General features: G+C 49.0%; 5 protein-coding genes across 5 annotated transcripts; 3 read left to right on the top strand and 2 right to left on the bottom strand.

The window, feature by feature from the left end:
• Nucleotides 1–76: 76 nt before the first annotated feature.
• Nucleotides 77–2,057, bottom strand: N7498_007687 (uncharacterized protein; the record flags this gene model as incomplete). Its single annotated transcript, XM_058454749.1, has 7 exons — nucleotides 77–394; nucleotides 444–819; nucleotides 867–922; nucleotides 974–1,369; nucleotides 1,416–1,766; nucleotides 1,813–1,865; nucleotides 1,913–2,057. 7 exons carry the CDS (start codon nucleotides 2,055–2,057, stop codon nucleotides 77–79), a joined length of 1,695 nt encoding a protein of 564 aa, XP_058306998.1.
• Nucleotides 2,058–8,322: 6,265 nt separating this feature from the next.
• Nucleotides 8,323–9,714, top strand: N7498_007686 (ferritin-like domain-containing protein; the record flags this gene model as incomplete). The annotated part of the gene is made up of 3 exons (XM_058454748.1): nucleotides 8,323–8,590; nucleotides 8,645–9,246; nucleotides 9,373–9,714. The coding sequence occupies 3 exons, from the start codon at nucleotides 8,323–8,325 to the stop codon at nucleotides 9,712–9,714; spliced, it is 1,212 nt and encodes a 403-aa protein (XP_058306997.1).
• Nucleotides 9,715–12,386: 2,672 nt separating this feature from the next.
• On the top strand, nucleotides 12,387–13,592 carry N7498_007685 (uncharacterized protein; the record flags this gene model as incomplete). The annotated part of the gene is made up of 1 exon (XM_058454747.1): nucleotides 12,387–13,592. One exon carries the CDS (start codon nucleotides 12,387–12,389, stop codon nucleotides 13,590–13,592), a length of 1,206 nt encoding a protein of 401 aa, XP_058306996.1.
• Nucleotides 13,593–14,305: 713 nt separating this feature from the next.
• Nucleotides 14,306–14,632, top strand: N7498_007684 (uncharacterized protein; the record flags this gene model as incomplete). The annotated part of the gene is made up of 1 exon (XM_058454746.1): nucleotides 14,306–14,632. The coding sequence occupies one exon, from the start codon at nucleotides 14,306–14,308 to the stop codon at nucleotides 14,630–14,632; it is 327 nt and encodes a 108-aa protein (XP_058306995.1).
• A 1,586-nt stretch (nucleotides 14,633–16,218) lies between these two features.
• N7498_007683 (GNAT family N-acetyltransferase) lies at nucleotides 16,219–18,315 on the bottom strand (the record flags this gene model as incomplete). The annotated part of the gene is made up of 1 exon (XM_058454745.1): nucleotides 16,219–18,315. One exon carries the CDS (start codon nucleotides 18,313–18,315, stop codon nucleotides 16,219–16,221), a length of 2,097 nt encoding a protein of 698 aa, XP_058306994.1.
• Nucleotides 18,316–19,000: the final 685 nt, after the last annotated feature.

Genomic DNA, 19,000 nt, shown 5'->3' with positions numbered 1-19,000 from the left:
TTGAATTTTGGGTGTCGATCCCCCGCGTACAAGTGGTATTAACAAGAATCAGGTATAGGGTATTGTATCTCCTTGCTCACTGCAGCTTGGTCTCCACATGCTCTTCACTCTGCACTCCGTCAAACTTCTTCTCACTGGGCGTTTCCACACCGACCAGCTCGAGGAGGCCGAGCTCACTCTCGATGCGGTGCTTGCGTTCGGCGTCGGCTGCGGCCACGCCGGCTGTTCCAAACAACTCATCCATTTCTTCCAGGGTACGGCCCTTGGTCTCCGGGACCATGAAAATGACGTACAAGATGCCGATGACGGTGATACAGCCGAAGAAGATGAATGTTCCGTAGGCGGACTTTGAGATGAATGGGGATGTAGCCGTAGCGACGGCGAAGTTGTTCAACTAGACAAGGATTAGGAATGACGGGACGATCGAGGATCGATGAACTCACCCAGTTACTGCTACCACCGATACTAACACCCTTGGCACGCATGCTGAGAGGGAAGACCTCGGAGGTTACAATCCACGCGACGGGGCCCCAGGAGTAGGCAAAGTTGATCACAAAGATCCATACAAACACGATACCAGTCCAACCGGCCGCACGGTGATCCTTGAACTGGCCTTCGTAAGAACCAATGATACCGGCGACGATGAAGTGGCAAGTCGCCATGCCGGCAGCACCCGCGATCAGGATCTTCTTACGACCGATCTGGTCAACCCAGAGTACGGCCGGGATAGTGAAGAGGAACTCCACAATGCCGACCACTCCGGTTGCGAGCAGGGTGGTGGTGTTTCCGGGCAAATCCATATTCTTGAAGATGAAGGGACTTTGCAATGTTAGTGTTACTCTGAGATAGGCTTGGGTCGGACTCACGCGTAGTAGTTGATGGCGTTGATACCGTTCCACTGCTGGAAGACCATGATCATGCACTAGAACAGTTAGCAACTATCCCAATCTTATAGAGTGAGGGGGGTCCATACAGCAACACTGGTGCGCTTGAAAAGCGACTTGTTCGTGATCAGCGACAGATAATCGAGGCATCCAATCTTAAAGTTACTCTTGAAAGATCCATCCTGGAGATGAGGATACTTCTCGGCCGCAGTCTCGACTTCAAACATGTGCAGACTCTTGATCTCCAGGAACTCAATGCGAACCAGGAGATCCTCGACAGAAGCACCGCGAAGACGAGCTAGTGTATGTAGACATTCCTCTTCGCGACCGGTGTTCATAAGGTGACGAGGTGACTGCGGCATGAAGAGCATCATTCCAGCGGCCAAAACAAGAGCGGGTAGCAGTTGGATGCAGACAGGGACGAGCCAGGCAGCGTCGGACTGAGTAGCTCCAGTGCCACCGATGTAGTTCGTTCCATAGCCAATCTTGATCCGTTAGAACAGCACATGCGCCGGAAAGGAAAGAACTCACCCAGAAGCTAACCATGATACCGAAAGTAATGGCCAACTGCTGCACAGCAACCAGCGAACCACGAATCTCCGGCGGTGCCAATTCTGCATTGTAAAGCGGCACGATCATGGACAAATTACCAACACCGAGACCGGTGACGAATCGACCAGCGAAGATATAATCCTGGTTTATTGTGCAAGCCTGCACAATTACACCCACGCAGAACACCACAACGGCGACCAGGACAGTCAGGCGACGACCGAGTCTATCGGCGAGATATCCGTTAATAAGGGTTCCGACCCAGGCACCGAGCTCCAGAACGGATGTCAGCATTCCCTGCTTAATACCCGTAGTCGCGGCATAACCGTTTGTCTAGTTATATTAGTGACAGCACGGAAGAGGATCCCGGTGGACGTACGGCATCTTGGAAAGAGTGCATGGTCAAGACCTGCGCGAACATTCCCTGGTTATCTTGTCCTGTCAGTTCATGTCGCAACCTCATCTTCGAGTTAACTCACATCCATAAACTAAACCACCTAGCGACGCGAAAAGCGCAATGAGAAAAGTCTTCTTGTTACTGATCAAGCCACGGGTACCGCCTTTGCCGGCCAGCTCGGCACGCTTGGCCGACACGATCGTCTCACCAGCTACATGAGGAGCCATGATGAAAGAAAAATTTAGGATTCGTTACGACTGAAAGTGCAGCGGATCGTCGCTCCTTTTTATCAGCTCGGATCAGCCCAACGTTCGGGGTATTTTCCCCGGCCCTTTGGCCTTTATCCCCATGGGGGCCGGCCAGGCGTAGTCTCGGCCACTCACGTCGAATGTCTCCACGGTCATCGTGTTAGCCGGATCGGCTCCGCCATGGACCTAGAAGGCCCCTGTATGGTGGCATTTACCCGACGCCGTGAGTAATGCCGGGTAAATCGGCATGGGCGCTGCCGGCGGCGTAGGCTTAAGCTTGGTTGACGCCGTGGCTTGGCGGCAAACTATAAGCCATAAAGTACACTTTTATGAATCTTGAATCTAATGATCATGGCAGAAGTTGATTCACCCGGTCAGACCATGTCAGCATGAAGAATCCAAGGGTGACTGCAATGGGACTACCCGCCACCCACATCTCCACAATCCCGGGGTCAGACCCCGCGCTTTCCCACACTTACGCCTCTACCTTCCAACCTTCCAACCCAGCTCGACCACCAAACCACGGTTGACCACCAGACCTAACTCTGGACCCAACTCTAGGCCCAAATCTGATTAGCCCCTCAAATCAACTCAACGCTCACAGGACAAAAACCGTAGCCAACCCGCAAATCACAGACAAGACCCAAAACACGTCTGATCTCAAACCCGTCCCCACATAACCCCGGATAAGTACTACCAATTTAGCCTGATAAACACGCATTCGCCCCAGCCCGCCACCCACGCCTCTTCCGGATGGCTTGACTCTCAGACAATTCGGCTTCGGGCGGAGCTCAAGGACATGCCGGGGCCCGGGAGAACGGGTTTGTCTTCCAAGTGGGTTACATATCGGCTTTTGCGGATGGGGTAAAATGGACTCCCGTTCTCTGGGGTATTACCCGGTTCTCATCACACAGGCTAAGGGAGCTCGGAAGGCATAGCAATGGATTTTCCCTCGGGTTCCTCTCGGAGATGGGTCGGGGTTGGCCAATGCTGTCGGGAGGCCGAGGCCGGTGAAGGGAGGTTTTGCGAGTCTCGGCGCGTGACGCTCTGGTGCAAACCGCTACTAATTGCCGGTTTGTTGCACTGTACGAAGTAACTAGCGGATAGAGGGATGTAATGTTGATGTTACCGGAGCTACGTGAGAAGTAATGTCTATGCTGCTGGAGATGGACTAATTCTTGACTTGACCCGTCGGGCTTCTTATTCTTAAGACAGGCATTGCCTTGAGGAGATCTAAGCCTAACCAGAAATATCACGGGCTAAGAAAATGTCTAACCAAAATAGGTCCAATACCCGATAAATGCCATAGCCTCTTTGAAACTAATGTCAAAGCTCACATGAATGACTCTTCCTGACTCCGTGCTAGGCCACGTGGGCAACTCACCTGCCGCCCCTCTTGTTTAATATATTCGACCTAAGTGCCGACAGGGGTCCCTCGCAAAGCATCCTATTCCGGTGTGCCAAATTGAACGTTTACTGTACCACCAAAGGCATACCATACGCCAGATAGCAAGAAGTCTGTCTCGTAAAGGCCGTGACAATTTGTGAGATCGGCAGATTCTGATCCTGTTGGATCACGTGGAGAAAAATAGCACCTGATCCGGAAGTCGCTTTGGAGATGTCGTTCCTGACTGACCTGCGATTTTCTCGATGTTTCCTTGGAGTAAGTTGGTAGGCAACGTTCTCCGTACGAAATATCTAGTGTTTACACGAAACGAAAATGCTCTTGTAAGCTCCTGTGATGCATTAGTGCCTTTGAATGCGGCAAATGCACGTCATAATGCAAATTAACTCATAGTGATTCCCAAAATCAGGACCTCCGGATGGGGATGGCTGAGTGAGGTTCCGAATTAAGAAGGGTTGCCCATTCCATCCAAACCCATCAGTGCTACATTCATGAGGAGCCAAGAGACCACTGGGAAGATGGATAAAGCCCAGTAGTTCCGCATGTGGATTTGCTGCACTTCAATCTCCCCGTTGCCTTTGATGGTCTTGTTCAGCAATCACCGTTGCGTATTTGCTAAAGCACGTAAACTAGATGATCGGGGGGAGACCAAAGAGAGTATATCATAGGAACTGCATGGATGGCAGCCAGGATCTCGTCGAGCCCTTCCTTGCTAACTGCTACAGCGATTGTAATTCGCAGCCATTATAATACTAGAATCATGCTTATGGTAGGCCTTCGGAGACATGGTTCGAACCCCCATTTCGGCTTATCCTCACTGGCCATTTGGTCAGCTACATATAGTGAACACAGTAAGCGCTCACGACAACAAGGATGGCGCTGATAACCTGATGACCAAGAGAGCATATGTGAAGAGCGAAGGGCCAACTCTACGATAGAATACTTGATGCAGCTACGAATCGTAAAGGGCGGCATGTGAGTTCACCGCCAACGCTTCATAGGTACCATGGACTCGACATAGCCCCATGTGACATCGAAGCTTTTCAGAAGAGACTGGACCGAGGAAAAGGACCGAGGGAAAGGGTATGCGGCACAGCGGTCGCACCTAGCCTATAGGTTATTTTTAGTGCCTGTTGATGATTTTCACAATGCGTTCATGTCAGGCTATAGGTTTCCGGATCGATATATGTGACTGCGATCAGAAAGCAGGCCAGACGAGACGCCCGGGTTTGGCCAATTTGTGAGCGCAGCTGGTAGTTAGCAACGGCGAGAGTGATTTCAAAGGACAATGAGGTAACTCGAAGGCCCTCGAGGGCGGACTGCACCCCGAGGTCGCAGCGATCACTTCACCGTCTGGCGTATTCTCTTTTCCAAGATCGGAGTATTCCAAACTGTGCGATCTTGCGTCCATGGATATTGCATCCTCCCTCGTGCCTGTCCGATCACTGGCAGTGCCTCTGCGGTGGTGTTTGGAGTTTGTGATGCCGTTGAAGTCATTGCGAGTGCTGGTGTCCGGGCTGAAGGGCGATGGCTCTGGTTCCACCCCGGGTAAGCGAGGGTCTCGTCGCTCCCGAAGGGCGATTTACTTTGTGAGCTCTTTCGGTGCATAATTTATCTCTACTCGCAGCAATGCACGCAATAACTCAGTCGATGTAAACGGATGGGAGTTCGGTATCGGAGCCTGCAAGTGTGAGCGGAGAGCCTTGTATTGATTAATGCGCGTTCTTCCTGGGCTCTTACGCACAAGAAGACTTATCATGTCTGCGCACACGAAACATCTTCATGTGTTAACTGAGCTTTCAACAGCTACGCGTGACCATTGAAAGCCTTGGGTGCGACGGGCTCATCACTGAAGAGTGAAAAGTCAAGATATGGATGACAAAGAACAGTTGTTGATTTCGAGGGCTTTCAGGGACTATCCCATCACTGTATTCTACCTGTCTCTGTCCATGCCGCCCTCATTCTTCCTATGATCTCTGATGCTAGCCTTGCATGACACCCCCTTCGGACAGTTTCATGGCAGAATTGTTCTCTACGTCGTTGTGTATTATCATTATACAACAGTAAAATATAGACCATGAGAGACTATTCTCAGTAAGAGGCCAGGGGCCTTCTCCCGAGCATATGACCGCAAATTAAATTGATTGCATATTTTTATCGATCTATCCCTGCGTGAGGTGCTCTCTCAGGACTATCCGAGAACCGGCTATGCATCCAGTTGACACGGTATCGACATTCCCCCGAAACCGTTAGACAGGGCACCATCTCCATTGTTTATTGATTGGCCGTTACGAAAAATGCGGATGCTCGATAGGAATTCGAATCGAACCCGGACACCCCGTTCGTATTCGCGTTTGGTCTCGCTCCCGCTCGTCTATAGATATGCCCGATTGGTTCCGCCGCATAGTTGGTATGCGGGGAGCGCCCCTGCCCGCTCGGGACCCCCGTGCCAATGACACCTTGCGGGGACTGTGGGCCTCTGCCTACGTGCACTGTTTTTAGACGCCAGAATTTATCAGAAATCATCTGGCAGAGATCTAACGGTGATGTTTTAAAGCGATGAGGACCAAAAAGCACTTGAATTGTTGCTGTGTTATATGATAATGGCTGAAAATTTGCCGTTAATTAAAGCATTCAGCTAGCTCTTGACAGAAAAATTAGAAGATAGGTCCCAATCTGCTCTGCTATGCCGTGATGTAGAAATCCGCGAGTGCCTACGCAAGGTTTGGTGGAGACCAGTTAGAAGCGGCCGTAATATTTTACAGCAATGTCGTTGAGCCGGCTCGACTCTGCTGCATCCATCTCGGAAGTTTCACGCTTTCATTACAAACCCTCTGACCTTCCGGACATTAGCATGCGACAGTAGGATCTGAGCACCTACTTCGACGTCCAAATCTCACTTGAGATTCGGATTTGGCATTCTTTCATCTGGTACGCACGCTTTCGCAAGTCTAGATCATAATACATTTTTGGATGGCAAATGTCGATCCCAAACGTAGGTTCTATTAAAGTCCCTTGTTATGTTTCCGGCCTAAAAAGGCATACAGAATATCTTCAAATACAGAACCGGAACCGGCTTATTCTAGCCTAATATTAGGCCTCAGCGCGCGCATATCGAGTTGACTGCAAACTCGCGTGACTATATCAGTGTCCTCTTCTTGGTTCATGCCAAAGATATTACCCACGCTTCCGGGGCAATGAGGCGTCGTTATGCCTTGCCAGATAGCAAACCTGATGCTGCTCCCAGCTAAGCAGGCGAAAGTCAAACCTTACCCCTAGCTCAAAATCAGGTCTCTCAGCCCGGGCTCGGTAAATTTTGTCTTCCAACGGAAGGCAATAAATCTAAGGCGACGATCATGGAATGATAGTCATTGATTGGGCATATTGCTACGGATGCAATGTCGGAGAGGCCCTTCCCTATATTGCGAAAGGGAAGGTTCATCTCAGACTAGGGAGTGAACCACTTGTATATCTCAAGCTCTTCAAGATCTAAATAAAGTGAAATCAATGAATGTTGTTTTTTTTATGTAAATGTAAATTTTGACACAAGATTACCCAGTAAGGTTTGTAGTAATCGTAAATCTCCGGGGTTTTATTAATATTAATTTGGCTAGCCATCCGATTGACGCAAAATTTCTTGCAATTCTATTGTTGACTTTTTGCCCATCGTTTCTTTTGCTATTTTATCCATTAAAACCGCCACCGCCTCTCGTCTATTGTACCTACATAGGGCTTCCTGAAGGACCTCAATGTTACCATGGCTCCCGCATCTCACTCTTGTGTTCGCTCTCGTAAATTTTGACTTAGCAGGAGACCAACCAGTTGAGCCGTTGAATATGGAAAACCCCTAAAAGCGGAATGTTGAAAGAAAGATCCTATTTCGTAAAATAATCCTCTTTTGTAATAAAATTTTATAGGGCAGTGTCTATGGAATGCTTCACCAATTTCCAATTTCGGCAATGAAACTTCGAAGGTTGGCTTGAGACCCACATTGCGCGGATCCGCTCGATTTTATTAGAAGACATACCCGAGCTCCATATATACCGGAGGCTTGTTCTTGGTACTTAGGATATTTATGAAATTGGTCACTTTTTAGATAATTTACGCTATCAGCTACGTAGACAGGTCAGTTAACGCATACGGTTATTATGAAGAAAGCAATACCTTGTGCCCGACAGCACGATCGCGAATCATCGTTGATAAACCAAATACCACAAACACAACTTGCGATGAGACACCAGCAATAAGTCGATTGTATATGTTGCCAAAGTGGAAAGACCCACCGGTTCTGGAAGAGGAAAGGGCAAACAAAGAGCAAACCAAGAGCAAATGGAGAGTCATGCGGGAGAGAGGAATCTAGACGGGAACGACCTGTCAGATATCTTACTTGGGAATACGGTAACGTTAACGGCACATGTCCTGCTGACTAAGCATACCGGGGGCCAATCAGCGCCCGTTGACATAGGTTTTGCTAACCGGCTGAAAACTGTTTCCGGCATTTCTTTTACATAGATGCTATATGCATTTTACGCATCATTTTTGGTATACACTCTTTGCGGAGAAAAAAGTGGAGAAGTTAGATGCAGACATAATGCCCAGAATGCAAGAACGAATATGTTTTCAGTCCGTCTGGGAATGGATCCCGGCATGCAAGCAGTCGTGGGGTATTGAGCTTAGCCATGAAATGCATGATATCGCTTTTCCATTGTCGTCGGTGTTAGGATATATAAAACCTTTCAAGTTCCATCTTCTGTCCCAGCCTCATCCTTTGTTTCGATTATCCCCGTATTATTCATTACTTTTTCCAATCCTCCTTCATTGAGGTCATCAACTCTCAACATGAAATCTTTTTATCTTGCCCTTGCAGTCGCTACTAGCATTGCCCAGGCTAACCCTGTGGTCAAGCGTGCTGTCACCGATGCCGAGATCCTGAACTATGCTTTGACCCTCGAACACCTCGAGGCAACTTTCTATGCAGAGGGTCTCAAGAACTTTACCCGGGATGACTTCGTTAACGCCGGATATGCTGATCCCTTCTACGACAACCTTAGGACGGTTGCTTCTGATGAGAAAACGCACGTTAGCTTTTTGACTAGCGCTCTTGAAGGTATTTTTTGTTTGTTAGATGGCTTGAAGGTAGCTAAAGCTGACATCTGAACAGCTGCGGGTGCTTCTGCCGTCGCTGCTTGCACCTATGACTTCCCAGTCACCGGTGTAAACAGCTTTATCACGGTGGCCAACATTCTCGAGGGAGTCGGTGTTAGCGCCTACCTCGGAGCCGCTGCATCCATTATGAACAAGGAGTACCTCACTGATGCTGGTTCTATCCTCACCGTCGAAGCCCGGCACAGCTCTTATCTCCGTGCTGTTGCAGGAGAAGTTCCTTTTGCCCAGCCATTTGACAACCCTCTTGACTTCGATGAAGTCTACACCATTGCGTCTCCTTTCATTGCGTCTTGCCCTAGCACCAACCCGACGCTGCCCGTCAAGGCTTTCCCCTCTCTGACAGCTACCTCTGAAGGTACAATCCTGGCTGGTTCAGAGGTTTCCCTTGCCACTGGTCCCGGATTTACCGCTAGCGGGCCCGTCTATGCTGCTTTCATTACCGTCACTGGTCCAGTTTGGGTCCCTGTCACTCCTAAGGATGGTGGCTATTCAGTTAAAATCCCTACCGGAATTGCCGGACAGAGCTACCTCGTCCTTACTTCAAGCAAAGACAAGGTCTCCGACGATACCGTCCTCGCTGGTCCTGCAGTTATCGAGGTAAGTTGACAAAAAACCAAGCCCACTTCACGCTTTCATCGCCCGGTCTATACCTTTCCTTTTTTACTCCTTCGCTGTTCAACGTTCCATTTACACCTTGCTAACCTGCAATTCTTATTCTCACAGATTGGGGCTAAGAACGGCCGACTGTCCACTGAATGCACTACTGGCAGCAACAGTACTTCTTCTGGTGAGGCTGGTGAGGCTGGATCTTCCGGTAAGGCTGGCTCTTCCGGTCAAGCTGGTTCCTCTGGTCAGGCTGGCTCTTCTGGTGAGGCTGGATCTTCCGGTGAGGCTAGCTCTTCCGGTGAGACTAGCTCTTCCGGTGAGGCTGGCTCTTCCGGTCAAGCTGGTTCCTCTGGTCAGGCTGGCTCTTCTGGCTCTGGCGTCCTCTTCACCGGTGCCGCCTCAAACGTCCAGCCCACCTTTGCTCTACTTACGGCTATTGGTGTTATGGTTTTCCTGTAAAGAATTGAGGATATGGAAACGAAGGTTCAATCATCTATTGATCTGATTGCTGATGTTTTCTATCTCTCATGGGGGATTCTAATGGGATTGGACCAATAAATAGTACGGATGGCTTCAAACACATCACCTGTGGACTTGCCAGGGCTCGCTGTTTAATGTTTTTGTGGGATCTCATATTTTTTGTTGTTTTGTCGGCACTGTGTTTTTATTTTTTTTATTTTTAACTGTATGAAGCAGACACTATAGTAATAATCTTGACACACGAGAAGACTATTACAGCTAAACCGCCATTTGTACTCATGAAAAGAGAAGTAATATCTCGCCCGGTATTGCTATACTGGTGGGTGCGTCCCTCACTCAAATAGTACCTTGGTACTGAGCGGTTCTAGTCATCGCTGTATGCACTGCCATCCAGTGACTATTGGTAAGTTGTCTATATTGTCTCTAGACAACTTTCTGCACTACATTTTTCTCATATTTAATTATAGAGTTGTTCACTACTTAACGGCAAAACACCCTCGTTATCCTCTTGTTGAGAACATCCGATCCGGAAACCCCAATCTTCGATGGTGAAGCTGGTTTTGCACGCGGTTATATGCTAAATCATCGAGCAAATTTCCCGGTGGTTGGCAATTTGTGGGGCACTGAATGGGTGGACATCGTAATTGCGACCATTGGCAATTGAAAAGCACGCGTCCCTAGACTGTATTGCCAAGAGCGGGAAAAGCAAACCGATGATGGAGAAAAGATTTTGAAGGAATTTAGCAGGGACCAGGTAGCCTTATCCACTACGGAGTAGAGGTAAGCTAATTAATCCAGACAGATCAACCAGAGAGGCCCGTTGACAATCTCTACAATAGATTGTTTTGGTGTATTAGTTAGCTCGTTAAACCATTTAATTATGTAGATCAATAATGCACTTTCCGGTGACATTGTGGGCATGGGCTTCTCATTGGCGGAATCTTAGGCCGAAGTGAAGGAGTTGCAAACCAGCAGGTTTGGAATGGTGCGATTAGGCCTGGCGATCAACCGGCTTTTCAGAAAACTATTACTGCTCTTGTCGGTCGCTCTGGCAACTGTTGAAAAGTAAACAGTTGAAAAGTAAACGCGCGACCGTGCGATTACCGAATCCATCCGGCCGTCCCTGCATACAGCTTCCAGAAAAGCTAGACAGACCAACCCCTCAACCCAGTTAGCAGGTCACCTTACAGGTTTTTCATAAATCAAAGATCATTGATCAAGAAAGTCATTGAATTTACCCTGTCAATTGATTCTAGGTATGTGACGTCGGAGATCTGCGGATCGAAGTTCGCCTCCTTCCTTGATCAAGTGTATGAGGCAAAATGATGTAACAAGCAAGCTTACCTCTCCCAATTCATTTATTTGGCCGCTGTCTTAATTTCAATTTCCAAAATTGTCTATCAACATTTAGATACCGATACCATGAACTGCATTCGATCTACGACAACGCGAGCAGCCACAATGAAGCATTCCTTGGCTGGAGCTACGAGAGGAAAGCCGTTGCCGCGAATGCCTTATCGGATGAACTATGCCACTGGCGCTGGCGGACAGGGAAGCAGTGCTTCCTCCAACAATTGGTCAGGCAATCTTCCCTTCATTCTCGCCCATCGATAAAACTAACATGAGTGTTGTGTAATAGGCTAAAGCTATCGATCGTTGTTATCCCAATATCATATTTTCTTTGGCAGAGATCCCAAGCACCGACATCCAAAGAAGGTGCAGAGGGCAATCAACCCGCACGTGATTACGACCAGGTAAGTCTCAATCATGATTCTTTGGGGCTAGCTGCCAATTTAAGCCACTAATGCATATATAGCCTCGTTCAAGGGGAGGGCAAGGTGGACCTGGAAGTATTTCATTCAAACAGGAAGGCCTTTCTAACACAGACACCTCAAACCCGTATGTCAACGAGCCAGGAAAGTCTCAGAAAGGAGAGGGAGAAACGGAGACCGCGAAGGTGAAGGGCACAGTCCAACATGACCGTTCTCAAGTTTGATGTGTTCAGACATTGTAAATAACAAAAATCAAATTGGCTGATAGCCGATTAAATCTTTCGTGGCAGTATATTCACCTGCATATTCTTCAGGAAATCTAATCTAGGGAGTAGATTGCAGACCAAAATCGTGAAAAATCCCAAGCCAGTATTTACAATTGCAGAGTCCCGCTCTGAGTGGACTAGTGACAACCTAGAAACTTCATCTGCTTTCTATTCCTAAGCGTAGGTCTGATGGTCACACAACTTCTGTCGCAGGTTCAAAAACGATGCACGGCCACCATGAGGCTCTCCTAAGCCATGAACTATTTAATTTTTGCATAAGCTGCGTTTCAAGACGAACCATAGAGGTTGCCGGTTCTGTCTGATCTTCTCCGCAACGGCGGCCAAGATTCGGGTGTTCCCGTTAAGATCAAAATGATGTCACTATGACGACATGACCCTTGATCGAGCTTGTCCAACTTACCCTTTTAGGCGTAGTGAAGAACCACTGAGTGCCTTGTTTCGACCATCCAGCTTTTGAAGAGACTAGCTACGGTATTTAGAGGAACCTGGTCGCCCCTGTAGATGCCACGAACGACTCACTTCATTTTCCTACTTTAGCTCGATCTTCGAGTTTTATTTCCTTTTCTCGGGTTCCATCGCAACAGTATTCATTATGCTCGGACAAACTTCTAGGTCGGCCGTACGCGCCATAGGACCGCGCTTTCCCCGCCAGTACAATACTCGTTTTCTCAACTCTCGCTTTCAATCCACCGCATCCGGATCCGCCTCGTCTGGTAGCAGCCCCGCTCTAGTTGGTGGTGTCGCTGGTGGCACCGTTGCTTTCATTTCGGGCTACTTAGTGTACTATTTCTCTGGCACTAAAGCGCTCGTTGACACCAACAAGCAAGCCAAGGTGTATGTCGAGCAACTTAAGCAAAAGCTCTCTGAGGCGGCACCCGAACCCAACCAGGCGTATTCGTGGTTGAAAAATACAGCCAATGGCTATGCTGTCTTTATCCCTGGCGCTCGCGGCTACGTCGACACTGCTTTCAAAGACCTGGACCGCATCAGGGACAATCACGCAAATGAATTTGACGAAGTGGTCAAAGATGCATACAACGAGTTGAAGGATGTCTCAAAAAAAGGCGACTTTGATACCGAGACGGCTTTCGAGGCATTCCACGTTTTGCAAAAACATCTTAACCGACTCTTCGATCTAGCCGGCGATGTTGGTGAGGATATCTTGAACAATCATCCCCAATTGAAGGAGAAGGTTGGCGGCAGCTTTGACCAGCTCAAGAAGATGGGTGATGCCTACGGGCCACGCGCCAAGGAGGAAGCGAACAAGACCTGGGAGCAAGTCACCGACATTGTGAAGCGCGGGGCTAGCATTGACTCGGTTGCGGAGATCAAAAAACTGATCGATGAAAAGAAAGACAAATTCCAAAAGCTTGGTGACGAAGCATGGCAGAAGGGTTTCGAAGAGTCACAGCAATTTCTGGATAAGAACCCGAAGGTGAAGTCCTTGGTAGAAGACAATGCCGATGCTTTGAAGAAGGGAAATTTCCAGGAGCTGTGGAATCTCGTCAAAGAGAGCGCTTCTTCGGGAAAGACGGACGATGTCGAGAAGTATGTTAAGGAGAAGGTCGACCAAGCGAAGAGCAGCGGGTTCGGTAATCTGGACAAGTGGCTGCAGGCAATTCCCGGCGGTTCCAATATTCTTCCGCAGTTGCAATCACTACAGAGCGTTGCGGAGAAGAAGGGTAGTGAGGCGGAGCGCATCGCCAAGGAGACTTTTGAAGAGATTCAGGAAGTGTTGAAGAAGAGAAAGAAGGAGGTTGAACAGCTTGCCGAGGAGGGAAAAAACGAGAACAAGTAAGCTTTCAGTAGCGTCATCACATTCTTGTATAATAGAATCATCAGTATATCTCTAATGGGGAAATTTTTCAACTGGCTACAGCAATCAGTAGACCTGAAAATTAGCTGAGATGGGATAAGTCGTCGTATAATAATACGAGCCGTTGCCGATTTCATTGAATGGGCCGTCCTTTTAAAATTGTGGATGAAAACCAATTTTTAGATGTAGAGAACACTAAAGCCTCAAGAACAGCTTGTCATTTCTGAGTTGAGGGCCTTAGCGATGATCGACAATCGACGAGTTTTATTTTCGTTTTGCAGTGGCGATCTACGGGTATGATCTACATGTCAAGACGCGGGTGGGAGGGGTCTCAGAAACTCATTCGTCAATGGTGTCTAATATATCCGCCATCGACGCAAGGTGAACTCAAAGTGCCCCTTTATAGGGCGCCCAAGGAGTTTCCCCGTCCATGCGCAGTGTGGTGTTTGCGCCACCACTTGGCGTGATGAATGGCGCCCCCCTTGCGTCAGACGTCATGATGAGTTAAAGGGGCAGTCAGATATAGTGAACAACCCACCAATAAGCAAAATGAAGAGTTTACCTACCGTATAAATGGCGTTGGCCTTATTTATTGCACCTTAACCCCACGCTATGTTCCTCGCGATACATATGAAACACTTTACGATATTCATGCTTTCATACTGCTACTGATCATCAACATCCATACCTGCAAAATGGACCATCGACCTCGAGTCATTCAAGAAGCAGCATCTACCAACGAAGTCCCAACAATGAGCTCAGCTGCTTCACTTGCACGCTCTGCGTCGTATCCTGCGCCTACTCAGGAGGCTTCTCAGAAGGCTACCACAACAAAAGGCGCGAACGTACAAGATGAGAACTACCGACAACGACTCAAGGCGGCTTCGACTGAGCTCCTCAACGACAATAGAGTGGGATCAGGTTCAAAGGCTGGGAGATCCCTCCAGAATGTACTTATGGAAACTGAGCATCGTCTGAGAGAGCAGCGAAGGCAGTCTCTTCACAAAAAGGCTTCCAAGTGAGCAGGTCTGTTTTCTCTGCTTTCATTATGTGACGATCCTCGACCACGCCTTTTGGGAGATTTTCAAAACAGGACTGTTGAGAAGAACTCGGATTGCTACTGTACCTTTAGGAACGTGGTTTACTGCACCTTCCCCTGAGTGGTAGGGGAAGCCCCTGTCGGTGGGGGTGGAATGATCGAGGCACAAGGACTGATTTCGGTGCGGGATTGTTCTTTGGGTACAGTTTGTGATGATATATGGGAGCATTGGCAATGCATTCTATTGTTTCCCTGCTTCATTCATACGATCAAGGGAAAGACGCGTCAGAATTTGACTGATGCGACCGCCGAGAAATGTATAATTCTTCTCCGAAGGCAAACTCATCTTTCTTATTGACCACGCGGCTCACGGTACGACAACGCCTTCACACCGGCATCCCCTCCTAGACCTGGCACGCACCCGCGGGTGACCCTCCGGACCCTCCACCCGCTAAGAGGAGGTGCGGGTGGAGGGTCCCCATGCGACTGATTTTAGGCAGAAAAGTCATATTTTAGGTGTCAATCCACTTAGTTATATGTCCTAAAACAGTAAGGCGTGTCCTAAATAGGTAAAGTGTGTCTTACGCGGGTCGATGATGTTGGACCCGATCCTCGGAGGTGCGGGTGAGTGCTAGGTCTATCCTCTCCTAGCTTACTGGCCGCTATGTCTACCTCAGCGTAATTGTTCGAATCATCTATCCATCATTGTCGCTTTTCTTCGGCCTCCTAGAATGTAGGGTAATAGTACATGGGGAAATAACTCGAATTTCCGGACTCGAGATCTTCTAAACGGACCGACTGGGGTTGGCGCTAAACCAATTCGCTCGATAGGCTGACGTTTCCCCGCCCCAATGGACCCCGGTGCTAATATCAGAAGAAATTAGAGCCGGACGATAGGGCGCAGCAAAGCAATTAAAGCGCAATCACAGTCTGCCAGCCGTGAACAATGTTTTACCTCAAATAATTTTGCAGGCCTTTGCGAAGCGATCAAAGCCTGCCAAGCTCTCTTTTACTCTGATTAATATCAGTTTCACATTTGTCAACAATATGGCTGAACTAATTGGGGTGCCGTCTGGCGCCATCACATTCGCGGCCCTTGCACTCCAGGTCGGGAAATCCATTCAGACACTTAAAGACTTCAGGGATTCAATGCGCGACGCCCCCGATGATCTCAACTGTCTAGTGTGAGAAGTTGAAGTGTTCGGCTCCATAATGGCTGATATTGACGCGGACCTATTGTAACATGGCAATCTAATTGTAAGGCAGGTATTATGACTTTATCTCACACATGACTGCATTTATAACCTCTGAGACTCAGGACAATGAGATGAATGGTTATTAGTTGCATACTCTTCTAGAATGCTGTAGCTTACGGGTAAATATCGGTGTCAGAGATGTACCAGGCGATGGAATTTAAGTTCATTGCAACTCCTAGTACTCGAGTTCGAGATGTCTCGCCTCAAACGCAATTCAAAATACAAGTTATATCTCGGTCAAAGATAACCTTGTAAAATCCACCGCACCACATTCCGATATCTAGACCATGAAACCGTAGGGAAAGTCCACGCCTCACAAAATAGCCTTTGGCTTGTCATCACCATGCGCAGGATGTTCCAGCCGATCAATTGATTGACGAATCCGACGCAGACCGCATGATGCACAGAGACGCGATTCACGATCAAACCAGACACCCGGAGGACTCACATCCGCCATGTTGATCCGGTCATTCGTAGTCACGGTACAGCCGCATGATTCACAAGAGAAGTGGCGTAGGCGATCGGGTGCTTTGTTGAAGCTTCGTCGAAAGATTTCTTCTCTAGGTTGTTCAGCCCGTGGTTGGGGGGTTGGAGCAGATGGTTCCCCCCAGCCGTTTGCCTGGTCGTGGGTGCTCCGGTTGGGGGTGTAATTGGATGCTGGACTGGTAATTGTCGGATTCCAGGGGGCCCAGTGCACTCCCCTTTCCCATTCATCGCTCCGGGTTGTCGTCTCCGTGGGTACTAGACTCTCGGCTCCCTGGCCAGAAACGGATCCCCAAGAACTGGCTCGGTTGCCCGATGAATTGTCTCTGATATCACAAGACATGGATCGGTTACCCCAAGCGTTGTCGTGGTGATCATAAGAAGTATGACGGTCAGTCTGACTGAAAGGGTCGACACAACGCTTAATCTGGTGTCCCCAACTCTCGAGCGAGTCTGTCTTTGGATCACTTTTGCGCTCTTCCCACATGTCGCGCATGTACTGGTCGTTGATGGTCTGTTGGTCACTCACCTCTTTGCTCGGCGTTTCACCGTATGAAGATGAAGTTCCCCAGCCTAGTTTAGATTGCCCGGATTCCGCGTCAGGGTGTGCAGAGTCTCTGTCAGAGTCGTCGAAGTCATACTCGGTATTCGGATCAGCCCAGCGCAAACGCGAAGGCCGCACGGTGGTGATCCTCTCGAGTGAATCATCGAGGATCTCGCTAACCGTACTCCTAGCCTTAAGGCGCCCACGGGTAGCATTAAATCCCTTCTGCTGGCTTGATTTCCAGTACTGATTCGGGCCAGAGTCAGTCTCCTTGGTGTCAACAGCCTTGGCATCAGCAACCTGAAAGACCATCTTCTGCTCCTCATGCTGTTCCTGATGCCAGGGAGTCGAGTAATGCTTCATCTCCCAGTAAAGCGTATCCTGAGCACGCGCGTCCTGCTTATCCATCCTCTTATTCAAGAAGGTTGGAAGCACACGCAGCGAGTGGGCATGATCATGCGCGAACACCATATACTCAAGATCAGAATCCAGAGCCCAGCGAATGACAAATCTCAGAAGCGCAAGGCCAATTCCCTGACCGCGATAGCGCTGTTTAACAGTCCACGCACGAATGCAGATCTTCTTCCGAAGATACGTACTCCCGAACTCCGATGACCGAGCCGATTCATCCTTATCCGGATCACGATCCCAAGTATCCACAATGCGAATCACGATAGCAGCAATCACTTCCTCGCCGAGCTTCGTAATGAAGACGTGATCCGCTTTAGTGCTGAGCGCATTCCAGCCTATACCTTGCTCAGCCTGACGAGTCTTGCGAAACCGGTTCTGAATCCATCGATCCCCATAAAGCCAACTCCAGCGCCCGACACGCTCTGCGGCCTCGATGTATCCGTTCACGATGATCTTGATAACTGTCATGATGAAGGTCGTGATGCAGGCCATTGTGATTACAACCACGAGCCACTCCGAGGAGTCGTGGGCTCTTTCGACGAGGAGGTATGGAATGCAGAGGAGCATCGGTGCCCAGACAATTGGGTGCAAGATGAGGGACCGCGCGGCGAGCTGGCGCTGTTGGGCAACAGAGTCAGAGATTAGCCGGAGGGCTGGGATCAGGTCTGAGTCAGTGCGGGCGATGTAGGTGCTTGTTTCATCGGTTTCGGGGGAGGGCGGCCGACTGGTCCCTTCTGTGGCTTTGATGGTGGAAGTCTGACTTTCATGGGAGGTGCACGGGGTGGGATTAACTTGCTGCTTTGGTTTGTTCTGGATGATCGTAGTATTGTCGTATTCTGGAGGAGGAGGCTGGCTCAGTGCGTCTTTGTAGGATCGCTTGGATGGATTAGGCTCGGGCCGAGTGTTGTCTCGAACGGCTGACACGACGGCCCGACCCTGCTGTGCAGCGGGGATCACCGCCGGACGCGCCATCCTATTTTTGTAAAGTCCAGAGATAGCACAAGGTGGTATGAAGGTGATGGAAATGGAAAGGGGATGTGTGGGTTGGAAGAGGTTGATGAGAGTGAGAGACGACGGATGAAGTGAGCTCACAAACTCAGTCAGTGAGAGCCTTCGAGGTCTACTCTGAATACCTGGGCTTTTCCTGGGACAAAGATACCAGAACTGAGAGCATGGTCCTTTAACGAGTCTGGAGAATTCGAGATGAAATCAAGACCAGTAGGATGGTGACTATTCTCTGGCCCCGGGATGAACATCCAATGTAGCTGTCATAAGCCACGTTTTCCCCAAAACCAGCCAAGCTCTCTACCAGGCACCCAGAACCTCTCATGTGGTACAACCATTATTCCAGTCTCACAAGAATCGAACCATACAGTACTCCTCGAAACTGGTGTCACCATCTACACTCGTCGAGTTTCGCGAACCCTAATGCGAAGACATACGATACTATATTGGAAGTTTTTCCGGAGTATTCATGTCAGTGGGACCTATATTTGGTTCTAGATTACCTGATTGTGAGGGTCTGCGTCCATATATCAGCTCTCACTGGTCACGGGTCTGATGTTATTCTACATCAGACTCTAACAGGACGCCCTGCGAAAATTTAGGGCCAATGATACGCTAGACTAAAAGGGTAATGATATTAAGAGATAGGGAA

Source organism: Penicillium cinerascens (genome assembly GCF_028974065.1).
Source record: "Penicillium cinerascens strain IBT 15544 chromosome Unknown contig_9_segment0_segment0, whole genome shotgun sequence".
Classification (NCBI taxonomy): Eukaryota; Fungi; Ascomycota; class Eurotiomycetes; order Eurotiales; family Aspergillaceae; genus Penicillium; species Penicillium cinerascens.
Note: the sequence above shows the minus strand (reverse complement) of the source record. Positions and strands in the feature narration are given on the sequence as shown.